Genomic DNA, 13,652 nt, shown 5'->3' with positions numbered 1-13,652 from the left:
GGCACCTTAATTAGGGAGGACGGGCTCATGATAATGGCTGGAGTGGAGTGAGTGGAATGGTATTATTATGAGCCGTCACATGTCTACTATGTGCCTCAGTTACTGATGTGTACAGTTAAAATCATTACCTGTTGTAAGATGGTCAGCCATCAACTTGTAAAGCATCACCTTAAAGGATTAGACCTCGGCATCTTCTATAGCAGGGATCATCAACTAGATTCAGCCGCGAGCCAATTTGTTCTTGAGTGGATGGACGGGGGGCTGGAACATAATTACAAATCATTTATAGACTGCAAATTGACCGCAAGAAGCCCTAACAAATAACATTTAGACTAAAACATAATATTTGCAAACCTTGCTTACATTTGTATACCATCACGTGTCTCTGTATTATGTGTGGGAAATCATGGGAACAGATTCCCAACATTTTAATCAGTTGGAGCTGATATCCTGGTGTTTTTACAGTCTTTTATGCACAGCAATGAAAAAATAAACAATAATAAACACACACACACACACACACACACACACACACACACACACACACACACACACACACACACACACACACACACACAACATACATTTTTGACTCAGAAAACATGTGGGGGCAAATATAACAACCAGCAGGCCACCATGAGGAAACCTGTCGGTAAGCTATAATATGATAAAGGATTATCAACATGGATGTCTTATTATTCAAAAGTGTAATGATATTTCATCTCTGTCAACTAATTATCCTACGTTTAACTCCCATGGAGACAAAAAAAAAAAAGAACACACCCAAAATCCGTGTGAAACATCACTATTTTCTCAGAGCAAGTACTGTATCTTATATTAGCCCTAATATTATTTCCTAAGATCGATCTCCAGTCTCCCTGTGTGTGAGGCTTGCCAGCCAGGCAGTCTAAAACCTGTGTTATCTTCCAGATGGCTACAAGGACTAGCTCCTGTAAAGCTTCCTCTCCAAGCAGAGAGCCATCAAAAGCTTTTGTTTACAGGCTCCCTGTTGAAGCAATGGAAAATCTGTCAATTTGGCAGCCTGTTGGAAAACATCTGATTTTGTCTGCAAGTGTTTTCGGACTCTGTTCTACATTTGCATAAATCGTTTTCGTTTCCGGGGCCTAAAAGGAGTGCGCAGCGGCAGTGTTGCAGTTTCCCTTCCTGTAAATCTTTCATTCGCAGGCTATTACATCCTTCATGCCAAATGAAAACTCCACTTAACACTTCAGCCAAAGTAAATAGAGGGAGATAAAAGTGCTGGGGACTTCAAAGCCCAGAGTATTAGTCTCTTCTGAGCCAACATCAAATAGGCTCCACGCAAAAACAATCTGTCATTTCCTCTGGGAATAAAATATTGAAGGGAATTAATCCCCTGTGATAATGCACAGAGTGAAGATTTACCTGAGAGCGCTTAGGCAGCTGGGATGTTGACATTCTTATTGAATGGAATTGGACACATCTGAGGGGAATCTGGGGCTTGGGTTTTGCACATTTGGCAAAAGAGATGGTTTCTGTTGTCCTGGTTTTATTGAAATGGGTTAAGTGGTAGTCATGAGGGGATGTACAGTATGTGATGAAAAGAAAAGCGCAGGTTAGTGTTTTTCATCATGAATCTTGTTCTGGAGGCAGCTCTGCAGTGTCCACGAGTTGGCACAGACACAAAGTCATTCAATCTGATTTGAAACCTAATCTAACCTTAAACCTAACCTTAACCACAATTCTAACCCTAATGCCTAACCCGTACCTTAAATGAAGACCAAAAAGAACATGTTTTGTTTTCATGGATTTAATCAACAGCTGAGCACAAATAATTTGATCAGGATAGTCCTGAGTGTGTGTTCCTGGATGGGTGGATTCTATATTAGAGCACATTGTTACTGTAAATCTTTACATCAAAATTGAACATCCAGATTTCCACAGAGGTTAAGTGAAGGGAAACCCCTCTAAAGCTCTGTAATTCAGTAACAATACAAGGCCAGTTATTAGTAAACAACAGTCAAATATGTTAACGAGCTTGATATAGTTTGTGATTTGCACTTTTGGGATTAGTCTATTGACACCATTGTTCCAGGCAAACTCAATTAAACTCAAGTATTAGAAAGGATTTGACGTATGAAATTGGACCCTAAAGGTTTTTGAGACCACAGGGCAATTGACTGTGAGTATTGCCTTGTTTTGTACTTCCGCAGTGCTTTATTTCTCCACAAGGGAGAGTTGTTGTCCAACAGATCACACAGAGACAGATGAGCCATTACATTTCTATAAGCCACACTGCAGTAGCTCGCATTCAAGTTATTTCACATGATGTTCTTTCTTAATTAATGGGATCTGAAATTAACAATGGGTGTAACCACACAAACTGTCATGGGCACACACCCATGGGCACACACCCACAGAGCGAGGCACCAATTCAGAGTGCCACATAAATGCAAGGTCTTGCTGCAGGCACTTACCCTGCAATCTCCTGAAAATATGTCTCTCTGTCTCTCTGTCTCTCCTCTGCTAGTCCATTCAAGTTTCATTTGAAAACGTGCTTGATATCAAAGCCAGGATCTTCTCTTGATCATTACGTAGATAGGCAACAAGGAAGAATCTATTAACTAGCTTTCTATCCTTGCATATTCCCCAGAACTATATCTAAAAGATAATCAACTAAGCATGACTAAAAGCAGAGAATTTGTATGTTTTATTTTCTCTACCTCATTTGGGTTGGCATTTGGCATTGCACTGTAAAACAACACTAATGTTTGCCAAAATAATTCCAACTGATACTGTTGCTAGAGTGCCTTGATGACGACGTGCAAGCAAAAAATGCATTGTTTCCTTGTGCTATCAGCCCACTGTTGGTCTAAAAGCTCTTTAAAGTGGAAGTCTGTACACTCATTACAATAACGCCACAACCATTTGTCTTTTTCAACAGGTTTCATTAGAGAAGAGCACGTCATCGATAGCAGAAATAGCCGTCCCACGGATCCTGCCTTGTTTCTAATGCTTTCTAGCAGACCACTGTAGCTCCTCTATCTCTATTCTCTGCCTTCTCTGGTTTTAATATGGCCTTATTAATCATAAAAGCATCACCAAGCAGCCGTTGTAGGGTAAACTGAGAGGAGAAATGAGCCCCTACAAATTCCTTTTTCACTCAAGTGGACAAACACAACAAGGAACACAAAGGAAAGGTTCTCTGCTCCCAGATCAAATGGCAAAGGAGACAGAAGAGAAACAGTACTGTAGACGTGGTAGCTCCAGTTGCTCACACATACATGAGCTGCACACACACATACACATGCACGGACACACACACACATACACATGCACGGACACACACACACACACACATGCACGGACACACACACACATACATGAGCCACACACACACACACACATGCACGGACACATACACACACACACACACGCACACACACACACACGCACACACGCACACACACACACACACACGCACACACACACACACACACACACACACACACACACACACACACACACACACACACACACCTATGCACGGAAACAGACACACGCGTATGTGCATACACACAGGCAGACACAGACCCAGACAGATTCACGCTTGATAGATAAGGTGCAGTATGCCGTGCACTGAAGGGTAAAGGAGAGACTTTGGAGAGTCAAGCTTCTTATCTTGTACCTGTTGGAGAGTGAGGTTAATGTTTTGAACATCCTACTCTACCATTACATTCTCTTTTTAAGCTGGCAGCCCCTCTGACTGCCTATGTTTTTAGTCAGCAGTCTCTATTTCTATGCAACAGATGTGTCCCACTGTTAGTAGGGCCTCTGACAAAGGAAGATGGAGAGTGCACTCTTCTTTTAAACAGTTGCACGTGGGGGTTTCCCCTTTCCGCCGGCCGGCCAGGCGTTAGTGAGGAACAGTCGCCACTCTAGACTCCTGCTCCATTCCATATCTAATTCTAATGGCGGGAAAAAAAGGTTTAATTGATGGCTTTCCATGTGCAAAACTTCCATGAAAATCATACCCTGAAAAATAAGAGAAAGAAGAGAGAATTATTATGCTGTCTGTGGCCAGTTCATTCAATGAATGTAGACTATCTCCAACAAAGAGGGAATTCTGAGAAGAACTTGAAGGCATTTGATGTTGATTGGAGGGTATTATTGTATGACCCCCTAGCTCATATCAGAGTATGAATTCTGTGTTTTTAATGCACATTATAGTCATACTGTATATGCAGTGTATACACATAGCCCTAGGTTGTTTTGTGGGTCCTCACAACCTGTGCATGCTGTTGTTAGCTGAGAATAATGTTGCAGGATATGTTTGGCTGTAATGAATGGTAGAACATAAGAGAAGGAAGATAAAGGCAAAAAGTTTGTTGTTTTGATTTCACCTTGACCTGTTCAAAAATAAATCACCATAGGATTTTAACAAAGGGATTGTTTCTACCTACTGTATGCATAACTTGAAAGCCTTCCAGAAAAGTATTATAATATGCACAATTCACCTAATTTCACTTTATAGTCTATTTCTGTTTCTTTGGTGTGAAAATAGAATCATAAAAACAGCTTAAATTATATTTATCCTTCAACTGATTTAGCCTATTTTGCAACCATAATTTTGGAAACTTTTCACACCCGTATCTCCTAAATGTCTAAACAGTTGAAAATACGTGGAAGTGATATTAGATACCTGAATGTCTGTGGCGCAATTGATTTTGAAACTGTGGCAGAAAAATCTTTACTGAAGGCATGCGGACACAGATAAGCGACTGCAAGCATACATTATTGGCTTGACAAGAACTACGGGAGCTAAATTATATTCCACCGTGAAATTGTTATTTTTCATGATCACTAACACTGCTTTCCAATTTAATCAGCTTCAATAATTTACATTTTTATACCATGAAATATACAAGAACAACTTACATTAGGATACACTAGCTAGTTATTGTTAATTTATAATTGTTAATTCACAGCCTATCATGTAGTATGCCTAAACAACGAAATTAAATAATATATTCCTTTGAAATGTAGTTGGTTTTATTTATTTAATCTGCTAATTTTAGACGGACACTTTGATATTTGCTGTGTGAGAAGATATTTCACTGACATTTTGATATCATCACTGTTTATTTATTTAACAATCAGGATATGCAAAATAAACGAGGAAAAAGTCCTTCATTCGGCTATGCAAAAATAAGTACATATACAATAGCCTACAATAAAGATGTATAAACATGAATGTTTTTTTGTTGAAAAAACGAACAATTAATACATAACGTTATTATATTAGAACATATTACATCAGAAATTAATAAGCATTTAAAAAACGGGTTAGGTTGAACTGCTTGTGTCAAAATTAAAACCCAGTGCTGGTGAAACCCCAAGTCAGTCGCCCACCAACACCGCAGCCGTCATTACTTGAAGACCATCTCCGTCAGCTTGGCATCTGAACTTGTTCAAACTTTTTGAGAGAAAAAACATATTATCAAAAGGTCTCCTTGAACCTTTTCTACTTTCCCCAGCACATGTCTCCTGGAGCTAAAATTGCCTGGGTCATTATATAGGAGGCAGGGGTTTCTGAGTTTTCTTAGCAATTTGCGAAGAGAGCGGAAGTTATTCTAACAATTTTACCTGATCGAGCCCATTTTTCTCAGATGGATTTTTTTACAGACTTGTAGCTTTTACTTTTCTACATCAATGTAGACTTTTAGGATGAATCAAAGTTTGTTTAGATTATTTTCATGAGACACTTTATTGGATATTTAAATACCCTTAAAACTTGAGAATATGTCAATGGACCAATGCTCTTATTATGATTAACTGAAAAGTGTAGACATTTCACCCTCCTACATTTACATAGCGTATTTTCCATCAAACAAATACTGTAAGATATAGGCTATACTGTCTAAAAATGTACACCAACTTTGGCTCATACATATTTACTTAGATAGGCCTATTTAGATAGGCACGCAATAGATCAGATTTAGAATAGCATTATTAAAGTGAACTAATAAAATGTTGTACAATTACACTTCCTACGACAACACCGAGAAACGGGTTTACACACGGTGCTCAATAAATCAACTAGCTCCATTGTAAGTAGTCTCTGACCCTCTAGGTTCAAAGTATCTTATTTGAAAATGTATCCCACCACTGCATGGCGCTAAGGCACCGTTTTATCATAATCATATTCACACATATTTATCACAATAGGCCTACACATAGGATATATGAAAATCATAATAATACTAATTACAATACTGTTTGATAAATAACCGTTAAGGAATCTTATTGGAGTGGCAGAAATGGAGGCAGTCATTGTATAGATTATATAGCCTTTAAAGTTTGATATTTGTTTTTTAAAATATTAGGGAATGCTACTGCTAACCGTGTGTTAAATAATAGTGTCATTTTGTTCATTACTGAATTTTTTTTTTTAATGTCCCAATTAGGTGTATACATTTCGGCCACGTCCACACTTTTCCAAGTAGCCTAATTTGTTAGGCAACATAGCTAGCTATTTTTTAAATGCAGTTGTTTGTCAGACAGAAACGTTAAGAAGTTGACACATTTTGGTCTATGCCGAAAAAAGACTAACATCGATCAGTGCAATTTATCAGCATGCAACTAAACCCAGTTCAGGACAGTGTAGTCCCGTATGCTTTTTGAATTGGATTTATATGACCTTTGATCCCGTTTTTATCTTGACAATGGCAATAATATGATTTAAATCTTATTGATTTTATTGAACATTTATTCTATATTATAGTATTTTAGGCTATTTCTTATTATAGCAGTGACAATATTCAGTACTCATTTAAAGTTGCTCATTCGTTTTTATTGATCATCAAAGTTCTAAATCTCCTTTCTCTTATGTAGATGAAAATGGCCTGTTGCTATATGACTTTATAAACCAGTCATGTTTGAGTCACCTTAGAAATACATTTTAGATGGAGTTCTTTCTCTCAGTATCTGCCTCTCTCTCTCTCACTGCTCCACAGGAAAGCTTTTATGAGCCAAGACCTTCTTTGCTCTGTTGCTGCTGTATAGTATACTGCTCGCCTTCACACAACCATGCACACCACGCTCACACCGAAAAACTAGAATGCCCTCCCCTCCCTAACATCAAAGTGTACAGTGGTGCAGTAACTTTGGGGTGAGAGATATGGGCAAGGTTACAAATCATCTTTCCACAGACGTTATCACCAATACCCACGAAATGGAGTTCCTGGAATTACAATCGTCTGGGATCGCTCTAACTCACTCACTTCCCCTCACATCTCCTCCTCCTCCTCCTCCTCCTCCTCCTCTTCTCTATCCTTCTATTTCTCCTCTCTCATTCATCAAGCTAAGCAGTATGGATCAATATTGGTTACACAGACATTTGCTCTGCCATCACCTGAAAATCTCTCCTGAATGTGACGTGCTTTATGGTAGACTGTCACATTGTGTAGCCTGGCCCAATCTTCTTTAGTAAAGTAACTGCTATTTTCAAGATTCTCAGATAAGGCTAAATAATATTCTGCCAGTGAAAGAAACACGTTGTTAAGTGTTTCCAAAAAAACTTCCCTATTGAAATGAATAGAGCCCAAAGTTTATATTCAGTTGAATTTGCCTCATATATTAGACCCCTGCTAATGAGCTCCAAGAAGGTCAAATCCTACAATAGGTAAAGGGCAATTGTGTAATGCATTGGCTCGGTACCTATACGAAAAATGAAGTAGGCCATGTTAACAATGATTATAACAAGCTACACTTGGCCTGTACAGTTCAGTCCTTTGTTTATGAATAATTTGACCCTTGAACCATAACCAATTTTCATCTGTATAAGGGGTTCAATCCTCCACTACCTGAATGGTATCCGACCCAGCCAGGTCACTCGTTATACAAGTCAGTATTCGACGTCCACACGTGTCTGAGGACGTCGGGAGATGATGTGGAAACCGGCCACTAGGGGCAACATTGAGCGCTATATTACTTTCAAGTAGGTTTGGGTTTTGCTGGACGGGGATTGCTGATGTACGTCAGCATCTGCCTCTGATTCCAAAGGATGCAAGTTCAAATGCAGTGATTGAAAGTGTTTTTTTTTTATATTTCGGTTTGAAGCCTATTCCAAACAACCCTTACCTTAACCATTCTTAGTAAATGCCTAACCGTAAGATTACTCAACCTTAAACAAACTCGACATTTACAACAACTTTGAACAACTTTGAATTACTGACTGATTGACACCCAAGGTTTCCTCTACATGGGACAATGTGGGACACACACACACACACACACACGCATAGAACATGACATCCCACAAGTACACCCTGTACAGTGTGCATATGTTCAAAAACACAAACTCAACATGAAGTCACCATTACTTTCTGCACACACAATCTCAGGTTCTGCTGTGCTTTCTACATCATTGCTTTCTCCCTTCCCTGTTTCCTTGGAAGTTTCTTAGATGATATAGTGACAAGTCACAATACACCCCCTCGGAGGAAAACCTAGCCAGGACTTTCATCCTTAGAAGTACTTATTGTTCTGTCTACAGACATATCATCACCCAGGACTTAGGGACCGTGAACTGCCACTCCCGAAAGCCTCTGTCCAAATCTGATTATTCTTGTGTTTCATCAGGTTGAGAGATCTGGCTAGAGGCTGTATTGGCATTTGACTCCTCCTTCATACTCCATAACAGCTTGCACCAACAATACAAATAGCACTTGTTTCATAAAAACATATGCAAAGTACATCATTGTTTTTCAATCTCCTAGTTTGTTTGGGCCCTTACCAATCAATCCTCTCATTGGGATTATTGTTGTCATGCTGCGCACTGATTTGTTATAGAGATATTACTGGACTAGACTGCCTTAGCGGGGACAGCCTCTCCCCACTTCTCTCTCTCTCTCTCTCTCTCTCTCTCTCTCTCTCTCTCTCTCTCTCTCTCTCTCTCTCTCTCTCTCTCTCTCTCTCTCACCCCTCTTTCACCTGGTATTGAAGAAAAACTTGGCACATGGAAGCGGTCCTGTTGTGCTGTGAATAAGACTGCAGTATACAGGTTTCCAGTGCTTTGGCCCTCTTGTCATAGTTTGTATTGTGTGTGTGTATTCATACCTTATGCCATAAGTATGGAGATACTGAGATCTCTCTCTCTCTCTCTCTCTCTCTCTCTCTCTCTCTCTCTCTCTCTCTCTCTCTCTCTCTCTCTCTCTCGCTCTCCCCTTCTATTTCTCTCCCACTACTTTCTCTTGCGTGACTTGCATTAAAAGTCAGGCAAGAGGTATTCAACCCTCCCAGCCTGCCTGACCCCCAATACCCCACCCATATGTGAAAGCAGGGCCACACCTCAGCCTAGAGATTAGCATCCAGAGTGGATGGGTGGGGAGGAGAAGAAAGGATAGAATGTGACAGGGGAATGGAAACTCTTTGGCAGCCTTAAGAGATTGACCATGTTAAAAAAAAGCATTCACCCCATAAAATAAAGCCTCCACTGTGGGCCGAGCAGTGAAATGTTTAATCTCCTTCAATGTCATCCCACTTTCTGTGATCATCCACGATGGCCTTTATTGCATTCTCTCCTGCCATGCGTGTTCTCCTTACCATCAGTGTAAAAAACGATAATTTTTTTTTGAGGGCGACTGAAGCTTTGTGTGGGGTGGCATTGTGAGGTAGGTAGGCTCAGTCCTTGGTCTGTGAACACTAGGTCCATCTATAATATTCCCCTCAATAGGGTCTCTATCCAATGTGTGTGAGTGTGTGTGAGTGTGTCTGTGTGTGTAGGAGAAGAATGATTCAACACCCTCCTCATCACCCCAACACTTCAATACACCATTCTATCTCCCTTTGCTTTCCCAACAAAGAAATGCGCTTTTATGTACCATATTCTAAATCCTCCTTCATCCTTTACAAAATCAAACAGTCCCCCACACCGTCTCCCGTCAGCAGCATCACAGATCAAAGTCACAGTGAAGTTAGAGTGAAATTTATAACAAACACCCGGCATCACTAAACCTTAAGTGTGTGTGTGTGTGTGTGTGTGTGTGTGTGTGTGTGTGTGTGTGTGTGTGTGTGTGTGTGTGTGTGTGTGTGTGTGTGTGTGTGTGTGTGTGTGTGTGTGTGTGTGTGTGTGTGTGTGTGTGTGTGTGTGTGTGTGTGTGCACTGCAGGGCTCTTTATTTCAGCCAAAAAAACAACCTTCAGCTCTTTGGAGCTGACTCTGTCACTCTGCTGCTACACAAAGACACGCTAAAATAAGTGCAGGGCTTTTTCAGACAGAAATCAATTAGAACAGCTCTGTCACAGCATAAATGAAACAACGCCACTGCACTTACCACTACCCTGCGCATGCGCATGCACATGGACACACATACACAGACACACACACACAGAGCATTATGCCAGGCGTAGATTATCATCAATGTCAAATTCACGATCAAATGCCCACAGAACATGTTTTCCTCATGCACTGCATTAGCATGTAGCATGTCATTGCACTGGCAGAACCAGCCAAGATACAGTATGATATGATCAGGGATGGATCACTTGCTTGATGTTCATGTTCAAAACACTACTTTTCACCTATCTAGCAAAAATATTCATTACAGAAAACACTCGCTCCCTTTAGTATTTCAGTCAAATTCATAGTGATGGGAGCATTCCAATCCATCATAGTACGGTTCCACAAGAAAGTGGTCACAGTGGTGAAGAATTAGACAATAAAACTGTCAGTGCTGATCGTACCCTGTTTTACCAGTAACACTGAATGTCAGCGAAACGCACACTCACATATAAAGAAATGTGTATGATAGTAAACCTACGGCCCCTGTCATGCAACAAATCCCATGAACTTGGCCTCCATCACGATGGAAATGCTCCGGCACTCCGTTGCCAGGGCAGCTGATGGGGACTGAACAACTGCACATTTTCAACAACCCGCTTTCAGACCAATTCATATGGCTCCGAAAATGTTACAGGACTCCATTGTGCGTTCACAAAGCATGCATGCAATTAAATTTCCGCTCTGTGTTTCACGTTCACCCACGAATTGGCCCTGTTACGGGCCTGAGTTTCCATTCGAGAAACCCCCGCTCCACCCCCTTGGCTGGGACCCACCCTGGCCTTTAGCTCTGAATGGTTGGCCTTTTGGTGGGGCGTATTGGGGACGTCAAAGCAGTGCGTGCCATCTGAGCCCCACAGGGACGTGGGTACTGAGAGAGGTAGCCACTGATCAAGCTGTCGGCAGGTGAGCGGGACGAGTGAGCAAACATAGAATCTTATTGCCACAGTAATGGCATGGTGGTGGTGTAAATCACGGTGATACATTATCTTAGAAAGGATTTAAAAGGGGTTGAGATAATGATCTATATTATAATACAGTAAGCCACAAACTGACAGTGGGGTTTTCTCCTACAACTTTGTGCCAATTTCCATCAGTTTAGGTTCAAGAGAAGATTGTTGTCCGGGGACATACAGCTGGCCTCTTTATATTCCTCTGTTTTTCGTGCTATTTACCCATTCTTTTTCTGTTTATGGAATGATCCTTATTATGGGTAACTTTGCTTTCACGGCCAATTTGTAAACCCATAATTCTCTTTGACTGAACTTAATATTTTCAATTTTTTTATTTAACCTTTATTTAAGAACAAATTCTTATTTACAATGACGTCCTACCCCGGCCAGCACTGGGCTAATTGTGCGCCGCCCTATGAGACTCCCAATCACGACTAGATGTGATACAGCCTGGATTTGAACCAGGGACTGTAGTGACACCGCTTGCACTGAGATGCAGTGCCTTAGAGCATTCCAAATTGTAATGGCAATTATGCAACACATTAGTCATTTTTATGTCAATGATGAAGGGCCTTCCATGGTCTAGTACGCAGCCACATGATTTTACAGCGCAGGTCCAGATGCAGGCTTTCATGGTCACACAGCGCGCCACCTGTGGATACAAAATTAGTAGCCTAACAATTATTTACATGACCTCAATTGCATTTGCAACCAAATCATTTTCTGTGCGAATTCAATATTAAATGGTTTAGCCTAAAGATTTGGCCTTGGCCTACTGCAGGCATGTATTATGTTGTGGGTGACATGGGTTCATTATAGGCCTATCAAATCATTGCATTTCCAAGGGAAAGCATGATCCCACAGGAAATTTTAAACATATTTTTTTAAATGCTCTGGATTTGAGAAGATTAGCAGCATAGACCAAATTGAGCTTGTTATTTGGTGGTAGCTTTACTGTCTGTCCTAACATATTTAACTACATTGAATCAAATTAGCGCCTGTAAGGGCCGGTTGCCTTTAGTAGAGTCTTATTATCACAGTGATAGCATAGTGATGGCTTAGTGATGTCATAGTGATGGCGCAGATCACAGGGATAAATGACTGTAAGGATTTGAAAGGAGTTGACATCCCGATTAAATTAAATGTCAGATTTAATTTATGGGAAGCATCTTTTGTTTACGAACAAAATAAATAACTATACTTTTGATGTAATAAAGCTTTCTGTGTAAGTTGAGGGAAGATGGTACTGTTTGGGAGTAATATTAAATCCAAATGATGTGTGTCATTCCTCTGTCAAGTACTTCTGCCAGGAAAATGCATATGCCATTGCTTGGCAATGGTTTTATGGTACCTGTACTTGAACTGCACTTCAAGATGATGACAATGCATTTTATTGATTCATTTGAATGTGGTCTCTTCTCTTGGATATATGAATGTTTGAAAAACAGAGTCAGAGAATGTCCACCATCACAGCCCCCCTACCACAGAGACTTCTCATGTACCACACCAGCACCACTACTCCCAGCACTACACTACACTACAGGCGTCTAATGACAGGCGGAGTGAGAGATGGGAGGATGAGAGTAAAGAGGAGCAGAGGGCAGAGGGGGTAAAGTGGCTGAATGGCGGCTCCCGCCTCTCTCCCCGCGCCCCCGGGAGCTAATGAGGGCCCTATGCTTTAGGAGGGAAAGATAAACATTATTTCTGGCATATTGTGGCCGCCAGCAGCTTATTTATAGCCTGGCTTTTGTGTGCTGGGAGCAAATAAGGCTTCAGAGAAACCAGTAAAGCAGGAGCCCATGCAGCCATCCCTCCTAGCCTCACCACCACAGCAACCACTCCAGGGGTACATCAAACGCTCGCCCTCCCGGCCCTGGCTAATTGTACACCTATTGTTCCTATGTAGGACCCTAAGAAGCAAAAGAAGGAGAAAATGGAGGGAGAGAGAGCGGGGGAGAATAGGGCTTTGGTAATGAGGCTCCTGCAGCTGAATAAATATGGTCTGAAACAATATGAACTGTTTTGATGCCTCCCTGTGGGCCCACTCGGCCAGTATCCTCATTACTCACCTTAATGACAAATAAGGCCTTATTAAAATCAGCCTTGTTACAAGGATAGGGCACGCATGAATGCTATGGCCAAACCCAGGCTCTTTCAATAGTTGAGGTTGAGAGTAAGAGAGTGTTTATGTGTGCATTTGAAATAAGTCTGTGATCCACAATTGCTCAGGGAGTCGTGTATGATACAAAACAACCTCATACTTTCCTCATCTTTATGATACAGGAAAAAATTATGGCTGTGATTTGACAGGAGGCCTGCTAATATGATACAGTTTTGAAGAGTCTGGGATGCTGTGGTATGACTGTGGTTTAACATTAC

The 13,652-nt window shown here is 40.9% G+C and overlaps 1 protein-coding gene across 1 annotated transcript in view; it reads left to right on the top strand.

The window, feature by feature from the left end:
* The first annotated feature begins 636 nt into the window (after positions 1-636).
* The window catches only part of LOC127930558 (transcriptional regulatory protein AlgP-like), a 37,829-nt gene continuing 24,813 nt past the window's right edge, over positions 637-13,652 (top strand). The window contains exons 1-2 of the mRNA XM_052520072.1: positions 637-652; positions 12,722-12,882. Of these exons, the coding sequence (XP_052376032.1) occupies positions 637-652; positions 12,722-12,882 (177 nt within the window). The remainder of the gene's footprint in view (positions 653-12,721; positions 12,883-13,652) is intronic.

Source organism: Oncorhynchus keta, chromosome 6 (genome assembly GCF_023373465.1).
Source record: "Oncorhynchus keta strain PuntledgeMale-10-30-2019 chromosome 6, Oket_V2, whole genome shotgun sequence".
In the NCBI taxonomy this organism is placed as follows: Eukaryota; Metazoa; Chordata; class Actinopteri; order Salmoniformes; family Salmonidae; genus Oncorhynchus; species Oncorhynchus keta.
This window is presented reverse-complemented; position numbering and strand designations above follow the sequence as displayed.